This window comes from Drosophila navojoa, chromosome 5 (genome assembly GCF_054131105.1).
Source record: "Drosophila navojoa isolate 15081-1374.11 chromosome 5, UAZ_NAV_1.0, whole genome shotgun sequence".
Classification (NCBI taxonomy): Eukaryota; Metazoa; Arthropoda; class Insecta; order Diptera; family Drosophilidae; genus Drosophila; species Drosophila navojoa.
Window position 1 is genome coordinate 12719796 of NC_142893.1, and position 25054 is coordinate 12744849.

Here is a 25054-nt window from a genome sequence, read left to right on the forward strand (position 1 = left end):
TTTAAAGCAATTATTGGAACTTATGTATCTTTAACAAATAAATGAATTTTCTAATAGATATTTACTGTCTATAAAAATAATTGTTTAAAATATTTGTAACTTTAAATTAATTAAATTAAAATATAAAAAATATAATTACAAACGTCATTAATTGATCTCAGAAAATCGACTATTAAAAAAGTTGGCAGCGCTGTCTTTTCGGAACTGAAATTGGTTTATTTACTTGCTTGCAGTGGCAACGCTGCCGATTCCGATTACGATTCCAGTTAAGTTGGCTGTGGTTCGGTAGCCGAACTAGCTCTTTCTTTTTACTTCCTTTTGGTTCCGAACAAGCAGCAAAATGTCGAAGAGAGGTATTTTCCAGAAAATTAAATCCGAATAAATAGTGCGAAATTCGACCAATCAATGCAAAATAATAATGATATAATGAAGTGTTTAATGCAATACAAGTGTTTAACTAATTATTTGTGTTTTTCGTCAATTAGGACGTGGTGGTACCGCGGGAGGCAAATTCCGCATCTCCCTAGGTTTGCCCGTAGGCGCTGTTATGAACTGCGCTGACAACACAGGTAATGTACAAAACAAATTTAGCTAAATCCAATGCAATTACTAAAATATATCAATACATTTTTCAGGTGCCAAGAACCTGTACGTTATTGCTGTGCACGGCATTCGCGGTCGCTTGAACCGTCTGCCCGCGGCTGGTGTTGGTGACATGTTTGTTGCCACCGTTAAGAAGGGCAAGCCTGAATTGAGAAAGAAGGTAAGTCTGCGCACTTTTGTGTAAATATAAAGTGAAATTGTGCAAAATATACTGCGTATCGCTTGCCGCAACCAAAATGAGTCGATGCTCAATGTGTGTGTCGGTGTTTGTGTGTGCGTTAGCATGTGCGACAAGCAGCTATAGGTTGCTCAGTTCCTATTAATTTCTGCGTTATTAATTGTTTGTTTCTCTTTTTCAACGCGTGTTTATTTTTAGGTTATGCCTGCCGTGGTCATTCGGCAGCGGAAGCCGTTCAGGAGGAGGGACGGGGTGTTTATATACTTTGAAGATAATGCGGGGGTCATTGTAAACAATAAAGGCGAAATGAAAGGCTCGGCCATAACCGGGCCGGTTGCCAAGGAATGCGCTGATCTATGGCCCCGTATCGCATCGAATGCAAGCTCTATAGCATAAGCAGTTTCCAAACATGAAATAAACCCACAATAATGGAACACAAGATGTTATTAAATTAGAACTGATTCTAAATTGTTTTATTCTTCATGGCACTAACACGCATCTACAGTGGATGAATTTCGTTCGCTCGTCCTCTACTTGGGTGCCTCCGTTCGCAGCGTGGGCTTTGGCCGTGTCACCTCCATCGAGATCTTGCCGTTGGCGCCCTTGAACAATGCATAGCACACCTGGAATGGCAGACCCTCCAGCGCATCGCCGTTAAATTTGGTTATAATGTCGCCGCGTTGCAGCTTGCTATCGATTTCTGGATATTGTCCTTGTATCTGCCAAGAAAATCCGCTTATCAAACGACTATACGAATACTAATTCGTTTATACATACAATTTCGGAGATGGTGCAGCCGCGTTCATTGGGCGCCAGCGAGAGACCCAATTCCTTGCCGCTCTTCTTCATAAAGTCCACATTGAATTTCTCCAGCTCCGGCGGATCGGCACGGTAAACTGTAAAGTTGACATTCTTCTCGTAGGTCATGTGGAACAGCTGATGCACCTTCAGCGTGGTCATGCTCTCGCAGTGCACCTGATTGCCGTTGATGTCGCAAATGTGATCAAAGATCTTCAGGCGATTGTCAGCCGCGATGGCGCCTTCCGGATAAATGTGTGTGATGACACAACCAGTCTGTAAATGCCAGACGGATACAGTTATATATAGGTAGTAGATAATGGGAGTCTGTTCACTCACCTTGACGAAGTTGTTCTTGCCACCGGTTACTATAACGCCCAACGGTTTCTTTTCCACCTTCACCTCAATGAGAATCTTTTTGTTTGGCTTTATTTCAGCTGTGGCTGGATCTTGTGGCTTCTCCGCCTCCTTTTTGGCCTCTGTCAGTTGATTAGTTCATTGGGAATAGTTCAAAGATAAGTTATGCTTATGATAAATGACATAATTACCCTCTTTCTTCTTCTCCTCTGCCTCGCGCTCGCTCCTGATGGACTCTTCGCTCTTGAGTGTGAGCAGAATCAGGGTGACCACGCCCTCGGCACGTTTTATTAGTCCGGTCGCCTATTTGAATAGATATTAGTGAAATCATACGCATCAGTTTCCATTACTTCCTGCCCATACCTCATCATAGTTCGACTCCAGTGTCACATCCTGATTAACAGCCAGCAACATGTCACCGACTTTGACGCCCGCCTGTTGGGATTAGAGAAAGAGAGAGAGAGAGAGAGAGACAAGATGAGGATAAGCAGCTGGCACAGCAGATCTCTGCCAAGACTTACCAGCTCTGCGTTGGAGCCCTCGCGTAAATCAGATACAAAGATGCCGTTGCCCACCTCGACGTGCTTGCCGTAGATGACCATGATGCCCAGGAAGCCCTCCTTGCGTACCTGAACCGAGCGCGCCTTGGGGAACTGATCGAAGATGAATTTCGTCTGCGAATATGGGAAAAGTTAATAGCTGAACAGGCAATAGTTTATCTTGGGCTTGCCTCATCTGTGGATGGTGGGAACTTCTTAATGGGCTTGACGCACATGCCCTCATCGTTGGCCTTGCGCCGGGAGGTAATCAGCACGATTTTCTCGCCCTCAACGTTCTTAAAGACGGCGCTGGCATTCAAGTGGCAGCGATTCTTCAGCACATTGCCATTGACCTCGACGATCTCGTCGCCCGGCTTCACATCCAGATTGGCCAGCAAGCCATTCGGATCCACGCCGGCGATAAAGCAGGCCATTTTCTGTCTGTCCTTGTGGCCAGCCAAAGCAATGCCCAGCGGCAGGTTGCCCTGCCTCTGGAACTCGATGCGACGCAGATCCTTCATCATGTTATAGCGCTTGTTGATCTTCGCCATGGTATAGCCGAACTCATCCTCCGTCTCCTTGTCGCGATCTTTTTCCTGCTTGTTCAGCTTGCAGTTGCCCGCCGAAGCGCGATCGATCTGAATAGAAGGAAAGCGTGTGATGAGTGGGATGTGGGTTAGAGAGTACGCCCATGACTATACCTCAATGCCCGCTTGTGTACGTATGCGTCCGGTCATGTCACGCGTATCCTCATCGTCTTCGTCGTAGTTGAGCGGCACGTGCTTGACCCGAGTGGAGGCTGCGAAGTTTGAGCCACGCTTCGGATCATTGCGCACCGTCGGCTGCCTGGTCATGCCCATGCCGCCCATATTATTGCTGGATGTTTGCTCTGAGGAGAGAACAATCAGATATAGGACTATAAAATCAGTGTGAAAGCTTCTCACCTTGATTGAATTTGTTTTTGGCCTGCATGTAGCCATTGCTGCGTGGATCGTTGCTTTTGTTGGCCTCATCGCTCTTGTCGAATGTCTGTATTTCCAGCTCGATCTTGAAGTCCGCATCCTTGATCAGATCAATGACCGCTTGCTCTGTGGCATGCCGCACATCCTTGCCATTCAGCGATAGAATGCGATCGCCCACCTGCAGATTGTATCGCTTGAGTAAACGCAGCTCTTTTATGATCTCAGCTACAGACCTTTAGTTTGCCACAGAGATGCGCAGGACTATCGGGCACGATGCCCTTTATGAATATGCCAGTTGTTTTCGTATTCGGCGAATCCTTCACCTCGCCGCGCACTATGCAAATGCCAAAGGATTTCTTGCCCGTCTTGTCCAAGGTGACCATGTGAATGTGCTCTGGAAGACGAAGAGTTGGTTAGAAAGAGACGAAACGAGAGGGAAATGGTTTGGGCACACGGAATGAGTGGGATTTGGGGTTGAAAATAGAATGAGAGGGGGAGGCGAGGTTAGTGAAGGTGAAGGGAGAACGAGAGAGGAAGAAATAGACGGAAGAAGAAGAGAGAAACAGAAAGACGAAAAGAAACAGTGAAACGCAGATTTGTGGGCAGATAGGCACATCTTAATATATTTAAGAAAGAGAAATCTGTATATCTATAGAAAGACTGTCATACGCGTTCTCTAATACATACATATGCATTTTTAACTACGAGAGTAAATTTCTTTTAATATTAGTTTTTCTTTTTGTATGCGACAAACTTTAACCATCGTCGGCAAAGTCGACAATTACAGAACTGTTATTATGGTATCCGGAAAAACATATTGTATTTTGGTATTTTTATTAGCTTATCAAATAAGTATCAATTGTATATTAATTACATATCAAAAATTCAAATTTGGAGCTCTAATTGTTTCAACTTTACTCATCTATGACATTCTACAGAAATCATAATTATTTGTACTCTGAATTCGTGTAAAATGGGAATTGATGGCATCGTGAGTTTTGTTGGTAGCCTGGTCGCCCACTCTCAGCTGGAACACTTGTACTTATTTTGAATTATATCCAACTATATTTAACTTTACTGTCTCAGATATAGCCTCTCTCTCTTTCGCGGACTCCCTCTTCATACAAATATTTGTAATTGACATAGAAATCCGAAGAGTTTTATAATATTATACAATATTAGCAATATAAACAGACACTTTAGTTGTTCATACATTAACTTTTGTTATTAATTTAATTAAATTAAGGCACGAAATACATAGAATCCATTTGAAAACTTGTACTTATTTCGAATTATATCCAACTATATTTAACTTTACTGTCTCAGTTATGACCTCTCTCTCTCTCTCTCTCTCTCTCTCTCTCTCTCTCTCCCTCTCTCTCTCTCTCTCTCTCTCTCTCTCCCTCTTTAAATTTTAGTAATTGGCTCTTATTCGTTTTATGCATAACACATAGAAATCCGAAAAGTTTTATAATATTATCCAATATTAGCATTATAAACAAATAGTTTAGTCGTTCATACATTAACTTTTGTTATTAATTTAATTAAAATTAATTAAAATCCATTTGCAAATTTTCATAATATATAATCGTTCATAATTGTATGTTTTCAGTTTATAAAAAAATATCTAATCACATTAATATTTCAGTTCAGTTCTCTTTTGCACTTCCACTTTATGCAACAATTAAATTTGATATATTTTAGCTTGTTATGTAATTAGTTTTAGACTAAATGAATTAAGTCAATGTTAAGTCGTCAGCTTTTGTGGCTTATTATATAAAAATACAAATGAGATTTTTATCACGGTTTCCACGATTGTGGAATACTAACCACCACCGCCGCCGGCACCGGAGTTCCCTTGATATTGAACCATATTCAATTAATTTAATATATGTATTTCCTATTTATTTACAATAATAATTAGTTAAGGTTTTTTTTTATTTGATTTTTAGTTGTGAGCTTTTTGCCTTTTGCAGCGAGCCCATTGAAAATCGCGCCTAAACTGATTTTACAATTAGCTGTCTGGCATTCTTGCTAACTGACTTAGTGGCCATTCTATTTTGAGTCTAAATTTCGTATCGATTACACTGCGCAACAAGAGTGGGCCATGCTGCAATGTGTGTCAGTAGGCGAGTGTAAAACGAATGTCTTTAAAGAGCTGGTAAAAATCTAAATAGATTAACTTTACTTTAACTTCTTGCTAATGCTAATCCCATTCCTAAACTTGTAGCATAGTGTTATTGATTGACCAGAGCATTTTCACATTGGCTTCAATTGCATTGAGTAACTTTCGCTGCTTTGCTGCGATAACTTGGTAGATATGACGCAATACACACACACACTCACGCATACACACACACATTCTCATATCAGTCACAATATTTAGAACAAAAAAAAAAAAGAGTATGTTCGGCTTTATTGACAACATTACAATATTAATTTGTTGTTGCGATTTGCAGAGTGGAAAAAGTCAACACTCCGTAGATGGAAGCCCATCAAATGCTCTTCCATATGCCAAATGCCCATCGATTTTAGGTGCTTCAATGCACTTAACATGCGCTTAAGTACGCCGTGCACGTCTATATGGAAAACTAAAAGAAAATATTTACATGCAGCGCATGGAGCGAAGGAGCTAAGGACTTGCGGCATGGGCTAATGGGGGCTCGATTAATGAACGCTCGTCGCAAATGAATTTAATTTGTCTGCAGAACTTAAATGCATAATCAAGATTTGCATTTTAATATCAAGAGCGGACAGAGAGTCGAGTGGTGGGAGGCGGGCGGCAGGAGGCGGGCAACTGGGCTACAAAGCTACGCAAACATTTCCATTAAATGCTGCAAGGGAACACAATTATGAATATTGTGGGCGGTAGGCGAGCCATGGCAAAGCGTTAAGTTGAGTAAACAGCGACGCACAAAGAGCGGGAATTACTCATATACATACATATATATACGTACATATGTATAGCGAAATATATGTATATATGTGTGGAGAAAGGGCCGACGACAACGTCGACGACGGCGACGTCGGCGAAACGATGTTGAAAATTAATTTCATAATAAAAAGCGTAAGGAAACCCATTTGATAAAACAATTTCCTTTTTGCCTCCCAACAGTCATGTTTTGTTAGTAAAGTAAATTCAAAAGAGAGAACAGCGCCCGACCAGAGCTCAAAACAGAAAGCAAAAAGCAGACAGCAAAAACAGTTAAAAAAGCAAAAATATGGCAATGAGCTTAACTTTCAGCGCTGCACGCATCTGCAGCGGCAAATGGCGGCCGCAGTCGCTGTCTCTGCCACTGCCTGCTGGCTGCTGCTCTCATACCAGTGGCTGCGCTGCTGGCGTCGCTGTTCCGTTGCGGCTGCTGTCACATAGCGCAGCTGAACGCTGATTGGCTATTGTCGCTCAGCTGGCACGCCTTTTGCAATGGCCGCTGTCAACAGTGTGCGTGTGTTCGTGTGTGAGAGAGAGAGAGCGCGCGCTCTGTTGCTGTCTCTCAATTTGATAGCATCGTGCTGTGTGCGCTGCTGCGTCGCAGTCGGCGCATGGTTGTTGCGACGATTTAGTTAACTGAAGTGATTTTCTACTGTTTACTGTCACACACACACACACACACACACACACATATACACCTATAGAGACAACAGCATCGCGCTAAGCTCTTATGTAAGTAGCTACACGTGTACATACATATGCCTGCTGTGTGTGTGTGTGTGTGAATTCGTTGTTGACTTGTTCTCGTGTTGTACTTACATGCAGTTATATCAAATTGCTAATAATCGTTTAGCAGCCACTTCTGAGTGCGTCCTGGAAATGAATAAAAATTACAGTTTTTGCGCAAAAACACTTCAGCTGGTAGAAACTCGTTATGAATTTGGTTTTTAGCACACAGCCAGCGCACAGGCACTTTAATGGCTTTAACTAATCTGATTAATGCTGACAAATCATTGGCGATGAGTTCTGAGTGTCTCGGCTTAAGAGATAATGCTTTTCGTTTTATTCTCGAAATTTGAGCTAATTTTTTAATAAAGAAGAACGAAAATTTGATGGGTAATAAAATATGAGCTGAGGTGAAGCGAGAGCAGTTTTTAGCGGGATTGTTTATTAAATTTATGCAGAGAATTTAATAGTAATAATTCTGTATAAAAATATGTATATAAAATCAGTAAGTGTATACTCACAGCTCTTATTATTATTTCTGTCATGAAATTATTAATAAAAATCCTAAAACAAGGTGTTAGGAATAAAACACACTCATAGAGTTAATTTTTTTATTATTATTTTATTTTATTTTTATTAATTTTTATGTTTTTTTGTATACCCTGAGTCCGGTATCAGGGTATAATGGTTTTGTTAAAAGTATGTAACAGGCAGAAGGAGGCGTGGCAGACCCCACAAAGTATATACATATATTCTTGATCAGGTAGACGAACTAAGTCGATTTGGCCCTGTCCGTCTGTCTGTCCGTCCGTCCGTATGTCTAAAGAAGTGCAGACCCCACAAAGTATATATATTCTTGATCAGGTAGACGAACTAAGTCGATTTGGCCCTGTCCGTCTGTCTGTCCGTCCGTCCGTATATCTAAAGAAGCGCACAGTGATTAGAATATCATACTGGAGGGTTCAGGGTATCTCCGAGTCGAGCCGTCTCGACTAGAGTCTTCTTACTTGTTTCTATGTGGAACAGCTAATATAAGTATTTAATAGTTAGCTTAATTATAGCTTTGTAAAAATAGTAGCGAAATTTTTACTACTATTTTGGATAAACTAGATTAGATATACAAATTTAAAGAGTAGCTCTCACTACACTTTTTGTGTTTACATCAAGATCATACAAATTATAGGATAATCGTACAAATACAATACATGCAAATAGTAGTGGTGCTCTCACAGGGTTTATCAAAATGAGTAGTGCTGCTCTCACTGCTATTTGCATGAACACAACTGTACATATATTTAGGTTAATTGAATTATAGGTTACCTACTCGATGCTTGAACTGATTGTGCTTATAGCTATAATTGAGATTAGTTAAATATTATATATAAGACCTGCATGGCGTTATACTTGTATACCTGCTTTAACCTCGATTCCATATATTCAGTCAACAGTTGCTCTGAGAGTACGTATTGCATCAGTGTCTAGCATTGCAGTTGCAGTGGAGTGTGGCATACGCAACAGGCGCTCTCCATGCACATGAAACGCAGTAAAACAAAACAAAGCGAATGGCAGCTGGGGAGTGGGTAGTGGAGAGCTGTGGGGCGCTGGGGCGCTGGGGCAAAAGTGAATATTCTCACGACAGTCGAGGACATCGACAAACAATTACGCGTACATGTGTCGCACAGGGGGCCTGGCCTGGCTATGGATTATGGATATTTGTGTTTACTACGAATATAATGGGCTCATAACTTTTAAATGTGAACGTGCCCAGAGCAAATAATGGTGCCCACATAAATGCCACTATGCCGCCCACTGCACAGCCGTATGGAGCTGCTTCCTTTGCCAAATGAGTGTGAGTGCGAGTGTGAGTGTGAGCTGAGGCTGTATCTGTGCATTGTTTGTAATCACAACGGCACACAAGCATTCGAGGCGGGCTCAATCGTATGTTTCATTTTATGTGTGTTTTTTTGGTCACTGTTGTATGTTGTCAACATTAAAACTCAATTTAAATGACAACGCATAAACAAATAATTGTCCTTTTGCGAGAGCGCCGGACGCGCCGTCGCTGCTGTAGCTGCTGTAGCTGCCCTTAAGCCCTTGGCTCGAGCACCGCCTCAAAGTTCACTCGCACGGTAGTAAGTTATTCAAATATTGAGTTTTTAACTCTCAACCACCACCGCTATCAAGGAGCAGCAGCACCACCCGCCACCCTACGGCAGCCAGGACACGGTAGCATGTGCGCAGGGTCGCAGATGCAGCTTCTGCTCCTGGTCCTTGGTGCTTGGTCCTTGGTGCTTGTCCTTGTGCCGAACCTGGGCCCATCGTTTACATCAAGTGCCGAAATAAAAGAAGTAAATTTCATTTGGCTGTCGACATCAGTCGATCCTGCTGCTCCTGCATCCCTTTGTTTGAGTTGCTGCTCCTAAATATATTTGATTTGTTTACCATGCCCTGAAGCCCTGAAATCTTAAGCCGCATGTAAATGCGTTAAATTAAATTTCAAACGCTTGTACTTTTCACAGCAGCGACGGCAGAGGCAGCAGGAGCAGCAGAGGCAGCGGCAGCTCAGTGACAGGACAATTGAATGGCTGCGACCATGACGGATAGATTTTATTTGTATTTTATTTACGCTGCTCAAGGATGAGTATACATACCTAATGCGATTATGATGAAGCAATGAAGCTTTTGATAGAGCCCAGCTGCATTTAACATATATACACACACATACATGTATATATATATTTATTTATATATGTATACTTAAACTAGTTCTAATGTGTGTGTGCTCCCTGGAGAGTAGTTCAGGTGGAGCCAGAGCTGTAAGCGTTGTCAGCTTAACCCCAACCGAGGAGTGTTTGGCTCGTTCTATTTATATTTGATATTGCGCTCGATATTGTTGATTTTGGACATTGATAGCGATTGCACGTGTTCACACTTCAAGCGTCGCGGTTCGCGGCACGTGCTGATGTTTTGTAATTTGCCCATCAATGGCTGCTGCTGCTGCTGTCAAATATTTGCAGCACAAATTGATAATATCATCAGCATCAGCATCAGCATCAGCATCGTCACATATTTTCTTTTCATTTGTCGCCATGTCGCCTCCGCTCGCCCTCTCTCTCTCCCACTCACACTCTCACTCTCAGTCTCTTCTGCTCTTCCGCTCTTCACTTTGATCTAACAAATTGATTTACACTAACGATTATTTAATGAAATTCCAGCTACGCACAACACATACACACATGTATGCGCTCGTTGTCCTGGCAGGAAGTGTGAATTACCTAACACCCCTCGAACGACGTCCGTCCGCCACGTGCCCCACAACAAGTTATTAGGTGTCTCCATAACACTCCCTAACAAGACCAGATTCTTTGTTAATAATGTTTGCGTTCAATTTTAACACTTTTTACAGCGGTTGCATTTGGGAGGGCGGAAAGAGAAAGATTACTTTTTCTTTTTTTTTAATTAAAAACAGCACAATTGATAGATTATTGCCGGAATGCATCTGAAGCCGTTTTTATAGGTTTTTATTTATTTATTTAGAATAATTTAATGATCTTGGAAAATATAAATAAATAATATTAAAAACAAAAATTAAAATAAAAAAAATATATAGTATACTTAATGTAGTAAATATTACATGTACTACATAATAAAAATATTTATTTAATTAATAAATAATGGATGAATCCCAATTCCTACATTCAGGTTTTTATTTCAGCCGTGGTCTCTGATAAATCTAAAAAAATCTAAAAATATAGAAATAATAAATTTATAATAAAATAAATGTATAATTGTAAAAATCTATGCCCACATGTCTATTTATACATACGGTTATTTAATTGCAAAGAACTCATAATTATTATTATTATTTATATATTGCGATAATTTTCATTTTGGTGGGTTATTCATCATCAGCTAGGTTACCCAGACAAGCTCTCTCTCTCTTTCACCCTCTCACTCTGTCTCTTACTCTCTCTCATTCTCACTCTCTCTCTCTCTCTCCCTCTCTCTCTCTATCTCTCTCTCTGTCTCGCTATCTCTCTCTCACTCTTACTCTCCCTCACTCTCTCTCTCTCTATCTCTCACTGTCTCTCACTCTCTCTCTCTCTCTCTCTCTCTCTCTCTTTCTATTTCTATCTTGTAACTCCTCTGAACTTTTATTACTTTATGTTTATTAAAAAGCATCTGATCTTCTTTTTGCTTTATAATGCGCCCTCAGCCTTATTAATTATTAATAATCACAGCTGTTAAATAATCACTACTCTACGTTTTATATAATTTTCGCTTTTCATTGCCCATTCATTCATTAAGGGAAGGAAATTCCCTGGTTTCCTGTCTCAGCTTCTTCTTGCCGAATGCATTGAACCTTTTCCAGTTACTCAATTTCTGGTACTCTTTCATTATTTGTATTCTTATTATACTCTTAGTATTATTTTTATGATTTTATTCTGATCATTTACCTGCTATCATTGGCATAAGATTAACTTGGTAATCAATTCCATATATCTTATATAGTTGTCATATTTATAGTCATAATCATAATGCGCTTCATAACCCATCCATTCCAACGCCAGATCCTCTTGCTGCAATTGCCCAAATAACTGACTTTCACAGCTCATCTCTATAGCTAAATACTCCCAGTGGACGTTAATAGTAGTTAATGGTTTTGCTTGTTGACTTTGGCTTTATTATCTCTGCGCCGGCAGTCAAAACAAATAAATGATTATCGGCGTCTGTGCGTGCCGTAGTCGTCAAGCCGTAAGATCAGTGCCAACTATTGCCAACTGTCCAAATAATCACGCCCCGCAAATTAAAAGCGAAGCAACGAAGGCGAAAAGTGCGAGTTTATTCCGGTTATGATGGCATACGGACAAGTGACAATCATCCTACTTAATTGAATTCTTTGCTGCATAATAAATCAACTTAATGCGATCCAAGTGCGCCTGCGAGCATGCAAAGCAATCCACAGCCCGAAGTGGACTCAGAGTGAGCGAATGAGCCTTACCCCATTCGTGCAGCGCCCACAGACGCGCAAATCCTTTGGCTTATTGCTGCAGAGCGAGAAGGAGACGGGGAAGCAGAGGGAGGGCCACAGAGAGAGAGAGAGAGAGGGAGGGGGGGAAATATGTGGTTTAGGCGGCAGCGGCAGCAAATAAACAACAATAACACAGTGCAGTCTAACCCACCACGCCTACATACACATGTGTGTGCGTGTGTGTGTGTGTGTGTGTGTGTTGAGGCCTCTCCAATCATGCCCATGCCCAACCATGGGAATGGTTGTAATTTCCACACTTGTGCTGACACATTCAAAGGGCTTTGGGTTTTATTTATGAATTGAGAAATTGACATCCTGCACGGGCATCGAGCAATGGGCTGGCTGATGGGTGAGGGGTGTGGGGGGAGGGTTGCTTGGTCTCGATTTTTATTGCCGGCAAACAAGGAGGCTTAAGCGCACCAGAATCATCCTCATCAAATGAACAAATGAATGAAATGAGCCTCGAAACAGCGCCAGGCACTTGCTGCCTGCTGCCTGCTGCCTCCCCTTCGATTCCTGCTGCCGCTGCAAAGCGGATAAATCGAGCGTAAAATATTTCAGCTCGGACTCCTTTGTTATACTTTGCCACTTGTTTGTGCCGCGCCACGGCAGGTTGAAGCGATTTGTTGCCCAGCGCTGAGCCGAGTTGAGCCATGCCGAGCTCTGCCCTCGGTTTGCGGTTGAGATTGAGGTCCTTCTGACTGCTGTTGCTGCTGCTGTTGCTGCTGCTGCTGCTGCTGCTGCTGTTGCAGTTGTGCAATTCGTTCGCCGTTGCCTGCTGTGATTTTTCCCATTGAGGGTTGATTCCTGATGCTTGTCCATCAAATTGAGCGTCACTCAAGTATTCAAGTGTGTGTTGATGTTTTTTATTCTGCAGATACTTCAAGGATTTAATAATGACATAAGAAGAGCTGCCATTAAACCTGGCCCAACAGACACAGCAGCCATGTGTCTGTGTGTGTGTGTGTTTGCCTTTGCGATTTCTTTGCCGCAGTCAGGTGCAGCCAGGTATCAATAGCTGCAGGACGAAGGGACAAATTAGTGGAGCCCAAAGCCTTGTTGCATTGTCTCCCATTGTCATTGTCGTTGTCATTGTGTCTTGGCAACGCTCAAGGATTCGCCAGGACTCGCATTGGCTCGGCTCGCCTCTCAAAGCTAGTCGAGTGTCAAATCTTTTATTTGCCTTTTACAGATTTCGCAATAAAAATTGTGTGTGCGCGCCCATCCACTTTTATATACATATATCTATATATACATACATATATATATTTATATCCTTGGCCGATCCTTTTGGGCGGCGTGTATGTTTGCTGGCAATAAATTTGCTGACAAAAGAAGGATTATAGCTGGCTCATACCGCTGCCCCCTGCCTGTCTGCTGTCTCCTGCTCGCTGCTCGCTGCTCGCTGCCTGCTGCCCGCCTCCTGCCTGGCTGCCCGGTTCCTGTCAGCGTGCATTCTTTGGCGTTATTGTTTGCGCATAAGTTAATTGTTCCCCTTCAAAGCTTAAACGCATCGCATCCTTACGCTCAACTTGAACAACCTCCCTCCAGTCCCAGTCCCAGTCCCAGTCCCAGTTCCATGCTGTGCTTAAGCGATGATTAACCGTAGATTGACAGGGGCTGCCGCAACGGATTCGGCATGGATATGGGTCGGTCCCAAAGCTGGAGTCGCTATGGCAACTCGGCGTATAGATAAAGCACTTGGCCAACTGGAAATAGACCATGGCTAATCAGCAACTAGTCACACTAATCACTGACTAGACTTGAATAATATCATATTTATAAATGGAATGAAGTGAATTCAAGCTGAAAGTGCTTAGCCCAAGCAGATGTTGAATTGGGTTTGTTAATAAATAATAATTAGACAATTCTGATTACTTCTCTTTCTGTTGCTTAATTATCTATAATTATTTATAAGCGTGCTTCATTGGTTTCTAAGCTGTCTTATTGATAGATAATTGCCAATTTCATTTACTAACAAGTTCTTAATTTATCGGGATTATATTAAGAAGTGCTTCAATTCAGTAGAATTAAATTATTATACAGATTTGTATGCATAAAAGTATTATTTAATTATGTAAACATATATTAAATTTGATTATTTATTGCTGTGCATTTTATATATATACATTTTCTTCAGTATTTCGGTTGGATTAGCAATACAAATATTTTCTCTAGTTTTATATACGCTCTCTTTAATGCATAGTGTATAAATATTTTCAGATTTATAGGTTTACAATAAATCGCAGAGATTTTGTATTTGTTTTGTAATGTATTATATGTAATAATTAAAATGTGCTACTCTCATAAACTTTGTTTTATTGAATACAGCTATATGTTTATTAAAAATTATTGTTCATTTATTTATTTATTTATTTTTAATAATTATTTCATTCTACTATCACGTACTCTTAATTAGAACTATATATCAGAATTATTTACAGAATTATATACTGTCAATGCATTGATTTCCCTGTAATGAACCTTATTTATTTTTATATAAATTATACCCTAACTTTTGTCTTGCATGCTTAAACTTTTTTGTCTAGCTTATATATCTTTTAGCTTTTGCAAACTCTTTCCCTCTTTCACTTATTGCTTTGCGTTTCATTATCTCTACTTCGATTTCTCTGTCTCTCTCTCTCTCTCTTTCTCTCATGTATACTTTCCGATTTATTCTCTCTCAGTTTCTGTCACAGTTTTAAATTAATAAAAGTAAGACAATTTTTAAAAGCAAACAGAACATAAATTATGAATATAAAATTTCTCCTCTGATATAAAGATTAATATTACTGTAATAGAAATATGGAAAAATATGAATAATATATGTATAAGTAGAATAATGATATTTCAAATGATGCTTATAATAATTAAAAACAAATTTATTTTGTCATATGAAACAATTGTAATCATTTTTATCATTTTACAAACATTTCTAAATAAAATCGAGTACTGATTTATCTTAAATTTTATTATTGCTCGAAACTCCGCTTGGTCATCGTATTGATATTGGAAACATCACATTTATAATAATTGCCATTAGGGATGCAGCCAAATCAATGGCTTTCGAAAAACGCTCGTTTATTACTTCTTTTGAAATTGAATGTCCATCTGAGCTCGTAAAAAGACAAAGGAAATCCGCAATAAATTTACCACAAACAAAATTGCAAAACCAGAGCCAGAGCCAGAGCCCCAAACCCCCTCCCCTAAAAAAGCTGAACACACAGCTCGATATATAGATATATAGATACACATATATAGAGGCTGGGCGTTACCACGCCCACAATGTTGACTAAAATTCAGTGATTTGTAAGTGTAGCCAAGTGATTTTTGTATAGCGAAGATTGGAGTGGAGTGGGATGCGACTGGGATGAGCAAAGAAAATAGAATAATGAAAATCATGCAAGGAGAAAGAAACGATATCAATAATGTCCTGCCCAGGGAGCGTATCTGTGTAGCTGTCCATGTGTGTGTGTGTGTTAGCAACTTCCGCAAAACTGAAAACTAATTTGAACAAAGTACAACAAATAAAACTGACTACTGAATGTTTAATTTGAAAAGGGAAGAAAGCGAACAACAACAGCAACAATAATGTCTAACAACTAGAGAACAAAAACAGCGAAAATGAAAAAGAGAAATAATACACACAGACACACACATACACATACACACAGGCCCACTCATACACAATAGACATACATACATATGTACAAGTATACCAAATATCCCCCCAATTGTGTTAAGGATGTTGCAAAAATGGCGCATTGGCTGTGTGAGTGAAAGAGCGAGAGCGAAAAAGAGAGAGAGAGAAAGCGCGCGAGTGAGAGATGTAGGTAGGGAATGAGTTGGAGTAGGCCGCGCAGGCAGAGTAGGTGGCGGAACGAACTGAACTGAGCCGAAACGAGAACGAGAACGCCCGACATACGGTTAGAAAAACATTCGCACATAAAAATGCTAACATTTGAACGAGAGCGCATACTAGCCAAGCACACACAGACACACACACGCACACAATATGGCAGCTCTGCTTGTCTGTGTGTGTGTGTGCGTGCGGCTGACATAATGAAACATTATTAAGAGCCACGACGTCAACGCAGCAAAAGGTATCTAAATTTGAGAAAATGTTGCCCGTCAGCCCTGAGGCAGCTCGAGGAGGGACAGAGGAGCAGAGGCACTGCTCAGCGAGGCTGGCAGGGGGTGCACCATGAGTTTTGGCTTCTGCAGTCGCTGGCGTCGACGTCGCCTGCCAATTTGCGTCCGCGCCCGCGCTACACAATAGAGATGGAGAGGAAAACACAAATATCACATTTACAGCAAGCAGCACTCCACCATTTTATGTTATTACGTTGTCTCTGTGTGCGTGCGTGTGTGTGTGTGTGTGTGCGAGAGTGCGACGAGCTGCTACTGCTGCTGCCCCTTGCCCAGCCTCTGTCTCCTGATTGGGGGGTGCACTTGGTCGTAGATTGGTTTACAATCTCAGTCATCCCCTGCTGAGAGCAGAGCCGCCAGAGACTAGCTCCATCTCTGTCTGGCGCACAGACGGGGATGCTGATGCGCTGACGCTGACGCTGGCAGCGCTGCACGACGCCCGGAATAACGGCAACAGCAACGGCAACGACGACGTCGACAGTAGAATCACAGTTATTCGAGATACGAAAACATAGCAGCGCCGACAAAAGCTCATGGAAGCGAGAGCGGCAGCGGTTTTGATAAATAAATGTTTGAGTTATGTAGAAAAACATTTCGGGCGAGAAGATTTTCGTTTTCGTTGCGATTCAGTTAACATTTGGCAAAAGGATTCCGCCTAAAACAGACAAGCCGACGGATGATACAACAGACCGAAGAAGACTCAAGCTCGTAAGATCTCAACAGTGTAACACGCGTAGTTCAATAAAAACGGAAACGGTGAACGGTAAACGGGAAACGGCAACGGAATCGGAAATAACATTGCATACTTGAAATTAGTGTTGAAAATATTCAAGAAAAAAAGTCGATGTGAAAAGCAAACGAGAAATAAAAGTAGAAAGCATAAAGAAAATAAAACATAAATCAGTTCCTGAGAAATACATAGTCAAACAAGTGTTACGTCCTCTTCATAAGTTAAGCATTTGATTAGCATATAGTAGACAGATCCCTAGACTAGTTAAGAGCTAAAGCCACAACAACGACAACAACAACAACAACAACAATGCACACCAGCACAGATCCTATGCACGCCCTGCACGACTGCTCCTCGCAGTCGCCGCCCCTGCACAAGGCACAGCGCGGCGGTCTCGCGTCCTCTCGAGCCTCGATTGCCGCCGCCGCCGCCGCTGCGGATGAAATATCCATGATCTGCGATGACAGCGACTTTGAGTCAACGCCAGCCGGCGGCAGCAGCAGCAGCAACGGCGGCGGCGGCGATAATAATAACGGCACCGCCGGCGGAGGCGGAGGCGGCGGCAGCAACAGCACCGGCGGCCCGCTGGTGAAGCCGCCCTACTCCTACATAGCCCTGATCACCATGGCCATACTGCAGTCGCCGCACAAGAAACTCACACTCAGTGGAATATGTGATTTCATAATGTCCCGGTAAGTTTTTAATTACCAAATTAAAACGGGTTTAGTATGCCAATTGGAATGAATAGACAACATTTCTAGGAGGCTACGTTGAATAAAGTTTACTAAGTTTGGCATTTGTTAAAATTGATTCAATTAATTAATTTGAAATGATTAAAACTGTCTATTATAAATCTAATAATATGTTTATTTAACACTAAATTCAAATCGGCAATTTAATTAAATTAATTATTAATTATATTGCATGTTATACATTTTTATTTAATTTTATTTTCATGTTAGTTTTATTTAGTAAACATGAAACCAAAAGTACATATACACAAATGATATATGTATAAAAACAAGAAAATACATTTTATTAAGTTAATCTTGACTGTATTTTTGTTTATTTTTATTTTTTTAAGTAATAACTTAGTATATTAATTTAATTTATTTTATTTTGATATAAAATACTTACCAATTAAAATACAAAAAATTCATTTGAGCAAATATCATCATAAATATTTTTAGAAATACATTTTTGCCTTTAATTGCTGTTTTATTTATTTATTTATTAACTAAACTAATTTTTCATATTTTAAAATCCAATTTAATAAGGGTTTTCTAATTTATTCTCATTGTTTTATATTATTTTAAGCTTAATTTGATTTTAGTTTGTCATTATAAATTTTTTAAAATACTAATATTATTTAATATGCATTTTTAGTTGTCACAAAAATTTTAAAATACTTATATTATTAAAATCATTATTTTCTTTATTTATATGTATATGTATTTAGTGATAATCGAACTACATAAATTATAATAGTAATTTTATTTTGTTTACATAATTTTTACATAATTTTAATTAATAATTTCTTATACTCTTATTCTCTTAGCAAAAAAGTTTTTCTTTAATACATAGCGCAATAGACTATCATAATTAAGTTGTTATTTAATATAACTTGATTATCTGTGCAAAAAAAGACAACAAATTTTTGGATATTCGCATGCACTATGTATTAAAACAATTGATATCTTTGCAGTTTTCCATACTACAAGGATAAGTTTCCCGCTTGGCAGAACTCGATACGGCACAATCTCAGCCTGAACGATTGCTTTATAAAGGTGCCGCGCGAGCCGGGCAATCCGGGCAAGGGCAACTTCTGGACACTGGATCCGCTGGCCGAGGACATGTTCGACAACGGCAGCTTCCTGCGGCGACGGAAGCGCTACAAGCGAGCGCCGGCCATGCAGCGCTTCTCGTTTCCGGCGGTGTTTGGCACCTTGTCGCCGTTCTGGATACGGAAGCCGGTGCCGCTGGTGCCGGTGCACTTCAATGTGCCCAACTTTAATGGCAGCCGCGACTTCGATGTGATGCACACGCCCAGCGATGTGTTCGACACGGCGCTGCGTGTCGATAAGAAATTCAACTTCTTTGCCAATGCCGAGGCCTCGTTCTATCAGAACAACAGCGACAAGTTCGACCGCTTGTCGTTCATCAATCGCCGCGCGGACGTCATTGATGCACTGCCTCACAGCAGCAGCACCGGCGTTGCCGGCAGCGGCAGCGGCGTCGTCGGCGATGCCAGCAGAGCCAACAAGTACAAAAATCCATATGCGTTCGATGTGTCCGCAGCGGCGGCCGGGCTCGGCCCAGTCGACTATGCGGACCGAGCCAGCAATAGCTATGCCGATCTCAATGTGTACAACGATGATGTGGATGCCGATGATACCTCGTGCGACAAGATCGACGTGGAGAGTGCCAATGAGCACGAGCAGGACTCGCACATATCGGACTCCGTCGACTCGGTGTGCACGAATCCAGCCCGATTGGAGGTGGCCTCAGAGGCCACCACACGCGACCCAGATCCCGAGCCGGAGCGCAACTCGCCCTATGGGCTGCTCTTCGAGCAGACCGAGGCATCCAATGGCTCACTTGCGATTACGTCCAGCCCGAAGACGCCCGCCCGATCACTGACCCGATCCACTCTGCTCCACATTGACGCGGAGCCCGCGAACCTGAGATGCGCCAGGCAGACAATTGCCAAAGACTTTCGCATCGAGACGCTGATTGGCCACGGGCACAGCGATGGGGCGGCCAGCGACTAGAGAGCCGAGATGAGATCTCCCTCTCTCCATCTCTCGCTCCCTCACTCTGTCGGCATATGCCGCCTGCCATGGGCATATTTTAACACTTCTTCTGTACGTTGTAAACTTTAGCTGTAGTGAAAAGCACGGACCCATTGATGTAACCACCTGCCCAACCCACCCATCTCCGACAGCACCCAGTGTAGCATTCTCCTCCACGCATTCCCCCAGGTACGAAGATTTCAATGCGACCAAATAAACGCGCCAGTTGCGAGTCCACATCAATTGTATAAATTATATAGAGAACACTCACACACACATACACACACACGCGCACACGCAACTCTATATTTATGCCCGAATGTAAGGAGAATATATACATATATAAAGAAATTACATATTTATAGCATACTTTTAAACGATTGCATATGGTATATATGTATGTATGTATGTATGTGTGTGTGTCTACTACAACTACATATACATATGTATATGTAAATGCACTTCTCTCTCTATTTGTGTGCGCGTATTCACATACACACATACATATATGTACATATATTGTATGCCAATGCGCTCAGCACATACAAACACTATTAACTTTAGACGTAGCCACTAAGAGATTTGCTGATGTTATTGAAAATTTAATAAAAACTATAATTAGAAGATGAAACTCTTTTTTGATAATAGCATACAATATGTAAGTATAATGGATCAAGTAAGTAAAGGAATAACATATTGAAAAAATGAAAATAGTTTAAAATTAGAAAGCTTATAAATTTTACATAAATTTTATTCTTAAAAATTGTATTAAATATTGTCTTTTATTTCATTTTGCTTTATAACATTTTTTAATATAATTTTTTTTTTTTTTTTATTATATCTCTTCTTATACATGTTTTCATGTTTTAATTATTAATATTTTACATTATTATGTATTATTTTTATTAATAATTATAATTTAGTTTTTACTCAGTTAAACATTATTATATTTTAAAGTTTTTATATGATAAGTGCTTTACTTAAAGTAAAATATTTCTACTTTTTTTTATAACATTTTTGTTTAATTTAAAGGTTATTTTATTTTATTTATTGTTATTTTTTATTTATTTATTGTTATTTTATTGTTATTTCATTTTTTTTTTTTTAATATATCAATTAAATTTAATTTACCTCATAGTGCCTTATGTATGCATGTTATTCAGAAATTGAAGTAATTATGTCGAAGAAGAAGTTGAAGCCACAGTCAAGCAAGAGTATTAAAGCTGTTGATTAACAGAATGTTAGAGTCTTAATTGACGAAACAATTAACAGCCAACTGTGCGCCTTGACACTTGCAACAAGTTCAATGTAAATGTAGCTGTCTCCTTCAGTCACAGTCTCGCTCTGTCTCCTTTCCGATTGTCTGATAACTTTTTGTTAGCGACTGTCAAACCGCTATTTCGGCTGTCAAAAAGCTGGCGCATGCGCCATTCCCATTGGCGTTCAGCTGTTTGCTGCCGCGTTGAGTATGCGACGCGTCGGTGGAGGAAAGCTTTGCGGCGCTTGGCAAAAGCTCTGCGCGGACAGTGCTCTGAAGTATTTGCAGCGTGGTATTCCAGTGTTAAAACATTAAAAGCTAGGCTGGAAAAAGGACAACAGTTAAATAGAAGATACCAACACTATTGGTATCCAGTAGTACGGAGCTGCAAACTCCACTTGGCATATTTCCCCACACACACGCACACGCTCATACACACACACACACACACACACAGGCGCACACACAGCAAAAAGTCGATTTTTCACCAACATAAAGTTGTATATGTGCAAAACTTTCGAATCGCAGGATATATTCAATGCAAACGCGAATAAATTTAACGAAAAGCAAAAAGAAACTGCCATCAATTAAAATAGAATTAATATAAACTACAAACTTTGCAAAATGTGTGTGATATAGACGTGTAAAACATTTTGTTTTTCATACCAAAATGCTGAGCTCATCATAGAGCGTAGAAAAGTTCTGCCAGCAGCAGCAGCAGCAGAAGCAAAAGGAGCCTTCGCCTCCCTCCCCTCCATCAAACTGCCCCCGTGCCGAGCGTTGGCCTGTTGTTTGTGATGTTATGTTTATGGTAATGAGAAAGGTGATAATTTGTGTGACTAAACGCCTTAAAGGCTGTTGAGCAATGCGTAGCGGCCGGAGGCAGACGACAACAGCCTTACCCTAAGCCAGAGCCGAAAAAATTTCAAATTGGAATTGCGACCGCAGGCAACAGCCAATTGCTAAGAGCTGAGAGCCAAAAGCGTTTTACGTCCGGGTTAAGATAACGTTAAGCACAAGCTACGGCTGCACAACGACAACAACAACGACGAGGACGACGACCAGGACCAGGTCGACGACTAGAAAGCGCACATGGCGAGCTGGAGCTGGAGCATCTTGTGCGCAACGCTGTTGGCCGGCCTCACGTTACTCACGGGTAAGTCCAGACATACAGGCAGACACCGAGAGATAGAGAGAGAGGGAGAGAGTCAGAGTGGCGGTAGCTTATTCTAATCCTAATCCTATATATATATGTATATGTTTAGTGACCCATACGGTGCGCATTACCAATCTCCGTGTGCCGCACACTTACACACTCGAACGTGATAATGAGCCCGATCCTTTGGTGTTGGACTGCGAGTACGAGATTGGGCCAAGGGAGAAGGGCTTTGTGCTCAAGTGGCTGTTCAATAATCATTCCATCTATCAGTGGATACCATCCGTAAAGGGTTTTGCCATGGTGAGTCATTGTCACCCTATTTCAGCTCGAAAGGTGCAAAAACAAAAACAAAAACAAAGCTCAAACAAAAAATTAATTAACATAAAATTTGCTTTCTTCTTGTTCTTCTCACATTTGTTGTTGTTGCGCCTCTTGTAGGGCTTCATGAAGTCAAAGATAGACACCAAAATATTCACCATGGAGGGCAGTCCCGGTGTTATATCGATAAAGAATCCCGACTGGAACATGACGGGGGAATACACCTGTGCCGTGCAAACCTTTGAGTCCACGGATAAGCGAAGTGCCCGCTTACAAATAATCGGTATGTGAATGTGAATGTGAATACGAATACGAATACGAATGTGGATGGGTTTGCAATTTACATATATGTATATAAAGCCATTGTTTTCTTTTTATTTCAATACTCTATGAGTGTAGAGGTTATATGGATGTGTGCATCGGGATGAACATATTTGTTGATTAGGCTATCGAATGTTAGATTTTGATCGAATGCATTGAGTAGTTGGATTTCTTATTAGATCATAACTTATAAGGCGTATATTTAATTCATTCATTTTCTTATTCAATAGTTTTATACAAAATCTTAATAATAAACATATTTACATATATGTTATTTTTATCAAAACTGTCATTAATTCTGTGAGATATAATAAATAAGATGTTTATTGACTTCTAAGATTTTGATTTGATATAATTATATATTTTTATAGTGATTTTATATTTATTATTGCAAAATTAAATAAAATCTTCCTAAACAGATTAAAATGTAAGAATAGATATTTATTATTTTACATGTTTTAGTTAAGTTTTTACAAACTTAAATAACATATTATCAATGATTTGTAATTTTTTAGTAGTTCTATTTAGTATTTTTTATATGAACTTAAATTTCCTATTAATATATATGAATTCTTCTTCGTAGCCTTTGAGAGTAAATAATAAGTCGGCTCTATTGAGCTCCATTTTACTCACCTGTTTATGGCGTGAACTTGTTTGCATAGGTGTTGGCTAGGTGTGCTGCCACATGTGGGTGTGTGACTGTGAGTGTGTGTGTGTGTGTTTGTGGCACGTGCGACTCATATTTGCATGCGTGTCATGTGGCAGTCGCTGCGGTTATAAAGCGCCCAGCCACCAGCCAAGCGCCGCCTCTTGTTTTTGTTTGTATTTTTTTTTGTTTTATATCAAAAGTTTTGTTGTTGTTGTTGTTGTAGTTGTTGGGGTTTTTTCTGGTTTTTTGTTTAGTTTGACACTTGATTAATTCTCACGGATTTTTTGTTCGCTACATGTCCTGTGACCAATCTACCCACGCCCCCCTCTGAACACCAACTCGATTGGCAAACAGTTCCTGAGTCGGATTTCATGCTGGAGGCACGCATGGGGGGCGAGCAGACAGATGTGGACATAATGTGTGCTGTGCAGAATGTTTTCCCACAGCCGGTGCTATCTGTCATGTAAGTAAAGATCAGCATTTATGATGGATGCACAATATATCTATAATCTCTCTCTTATACTCTGTCTTTCTTGCTATCTCCCTTTAGTTTTGATACACATATATTGGACTCGGTGCTGACGCAATTGGATCAAAATCCCAGTGGCCTGTACAGCATGACAGTGCGAACGCGCATTCCTAGAGATCAACTCGAATCACCCACACCGATCACATGTGCGTTTTTCCTGCTCGGCACTAACTATACCAAGCGCAGGGAGACTATTTTCTATGGTAAGTAGAGGTAAGCTGGCAGGCAGGCGGGCTCCCCCCCCAACTCTCTTAAACAATTCTTAATCGAAGTCAACTCTCCTTCTTCTTCTTCCATTTCTCTGGGACGCCAATCGCCAATGCAGATAAAGCCACAAATATACAACGCAAATGGACAACAGTCGCCGTAGTTATGTCGATCGCATCTTTAGCTTTAAGCAGTTAGTTTGGTAGTGTTTTTGTAGGCTATGTACGTATTTGTTTTTATGTTCGTATAGAATGTTTAAAAGAAAAATTTCATTTTTAAATAGAATTTTAAAACGATAAACGTAATTTTTTGCGGTATTTTTAAAAAAGCGCTTATTTTGTAAATGCATGTAAATGTAAGAGAAACGAATGATACACACGCATACACACCTATAAACACATACACGCATAAACATACAAACAGACAAAATTAAAAAGAAACAACAACAAATATACATGAAACATTTAACTGAACACATAACACAACAAGCAGAAACAAACAAACAAGAACAACAAAAACTAAGACAAATTATTGTATTCATATATTTACCATATAAATTAAAAAATATATATATAAATAGTTATGTATGATGTATAGGTCTAATTGAGTACAGAAACGCTAATAAAAAACGAAAAAATTAAAAGTGCATTAAATTAAATGTGTTCTCAACTGTTCTTCGTAAATAAATTAATAATATCTATGTCCACTGTCAATTTGTATACTTGGCATTAAATATATACATTCAAAGATAACGCTTTTAAAACATTTGGTATTTTTTTGCACTTTTAGCACATGGCGCCTGTACACTGCAGCCC

General features: G+C 40.3%; 4 protein-coding genes across 5 annotated transcripts; 3 read left to right on the forward strand and 1 right to left on the reverse strand.

Annotated features, from left to right (window-relative positions):
* Positions 1-197: 197 nt before the first annotated feature.
* RpL23 (ribosomal protein L23) lies at positions 198-1242 on the forward strand. The gene is made up of 4 exons (XM_018104846.3): positions 198-353; positions 486-569; positions 636-763; positions 980-1242. The coding sequence occupies exons 1-4, from the start codon at positions 341-343 to the stop codon at positions 1175-1177; spliced, it is 423 nt and encodes a 140-aa protein (XP_017960335.1). The 5' UTR covers positions 198-340; the 3' UTR covers positions 1178-1242.
* On the reverse strand, positions 1225-5451 carry inaD (inactivation no afterpotential D). The gene is made up of 11 exons (XM_018104834.3): positions 5268-5451; positions 3671-3831; positions 3420-3615; positions 3177-3364; positions 2667-3113; positions 2458-2610; positions 2300-2371; positions 2128-2239; positions 1919-2058; positions 1559-1855; positions 1225-1500 (listed from the first exon to the last, which is right to left on the reverse strand). The coding sequence occupies exons 1-11, from the start codon at positions 5308-5310 to the stop codon at positions 1312-1314; spliced, it is 1998 nt and encodes a 665-aa protein (XP_017960323.1). The 5' UTR covers positions 5311-5451; the 3' UTR covers positions 1225-1311.
* A 10928-nt stretch (positions 5452-16379) lies between these two features.
* On the forward strand, positions 16380-20422 carry fd59A (forkhead domain 59A). The gene is made up of 2 exons (XM_018104840.3): positions 16380-17698; positions 18712-20422. Exons 1-2 carry the CDS (start codon positions 17316-17318, stop codon positions 19775-19777), a joined length of 1449 nt encoding a protein of 482 aa, XP_017960329.1. The 5' UTR covers positions 16380-17315; the 3' UTR covers positions 19778-20422.
* An 879-nt stretch (positions 20423-21301) lies between these two features.
* LOC108653910 (uncharacterized) lies at positions 21302-24882 on the forward strand. Of its 2 annotated transcripts, none has more exons than XM_018104844.3 (6): positions 21302-22212; positions 22322-22515; positions 22654-22816; positions 23858-23966; positions 24054-24245; positions 24358-24882. In XM_018104844.3, exons 1-5 carry the CDS (start codon positions 22149-22151, stop codon positions 24241-24243), a joined length of 720 nt encoding a protein of 239 aa, XP_017960333.1. In that variant the 5' UTR covers positions 21302-22148; the 3' UTR covers positions 24244-24245; positions 24358-24882. The 2 variants fall into 2 exon arrangements, with proteins under 2 accessions (XP_017960333.1, XP_017960332.1); XM_018104843.3 differs by having other exon boundaries at positions 21304-22212; positions 24054-24235.
* The last annotated feature ends 172 nt before the right edge of the window (positions 24883-25054 follow it).

Coding starts and splice junctions, on each gene's coding strand:
- RpL23 (XM_018104846.3), top strand. Junction 570..635: donor GAACTGCGCTGACAACACAG/GTAATGTACAAA, acceptor TACATTTTTCAG/GTGCCAAGAACCTGTACGTT. Junction 764..979: donor AGCCTGAATTGAGAAAGAAG/GTAAGTCTGCGC, acceptor GTTTATTTTTAG/GTTATGCCTGCCGTGGTCAT.
- inaD (XM_018104834.3), bottom strand. CDS start 5,310: ATGGTTCAATATCAAGGGAACTCCGGTGCCGGCGGCGGTGGTG. Junction 2,059..2,127: donor AGAGGAGAAGAAGAAAGAGG/GTAATTATGTCA, acceptor ATCAACTGACAG/AGGCCAAAAAGGAGGCGGAG. Junction 1,856..1,918: donor GCAAGAACAACTTCGTCAAG/GTGAGTGAACAG, acceptor TGGCATTTACAG/ACTGGTTGTGTCATCACACA.
- fd59A (XM_018104840.3), top strand. CDS start 17,316: ATGCACACCAGCACAGATCCTATGCACGCCCTGCACGACTGCTCCTCG. Junction 17,699..18,711: donor TGTGATTTCATAATGTCCCG/GTAAGTTTTTAA, acceptor ATATCTTTGCAG/TTTTCCATACTACAAGGATA.
- LOC108653910 (XM_018104843.3), top strand. CDS start 22,149: ATGGCGAGCTGGAGCTGGAGCATCTTGTGCGCAACGCTGTTGGCCGGC. Junction 22,516..22,653: donor CCGTAAAGGGTTTTGCCATG/GTGAGTCATTGT, acceptor CGCCTCTTGTAG/GGCTTCATGAAGTCAAAGAT. Junction 24,236..24,357: donor CAGGGAGACTATTTTCTATG/GTAAGTAGAGGT, acceptor TCGCCAATGCAG/ATAAAGCCACAAATATACAA.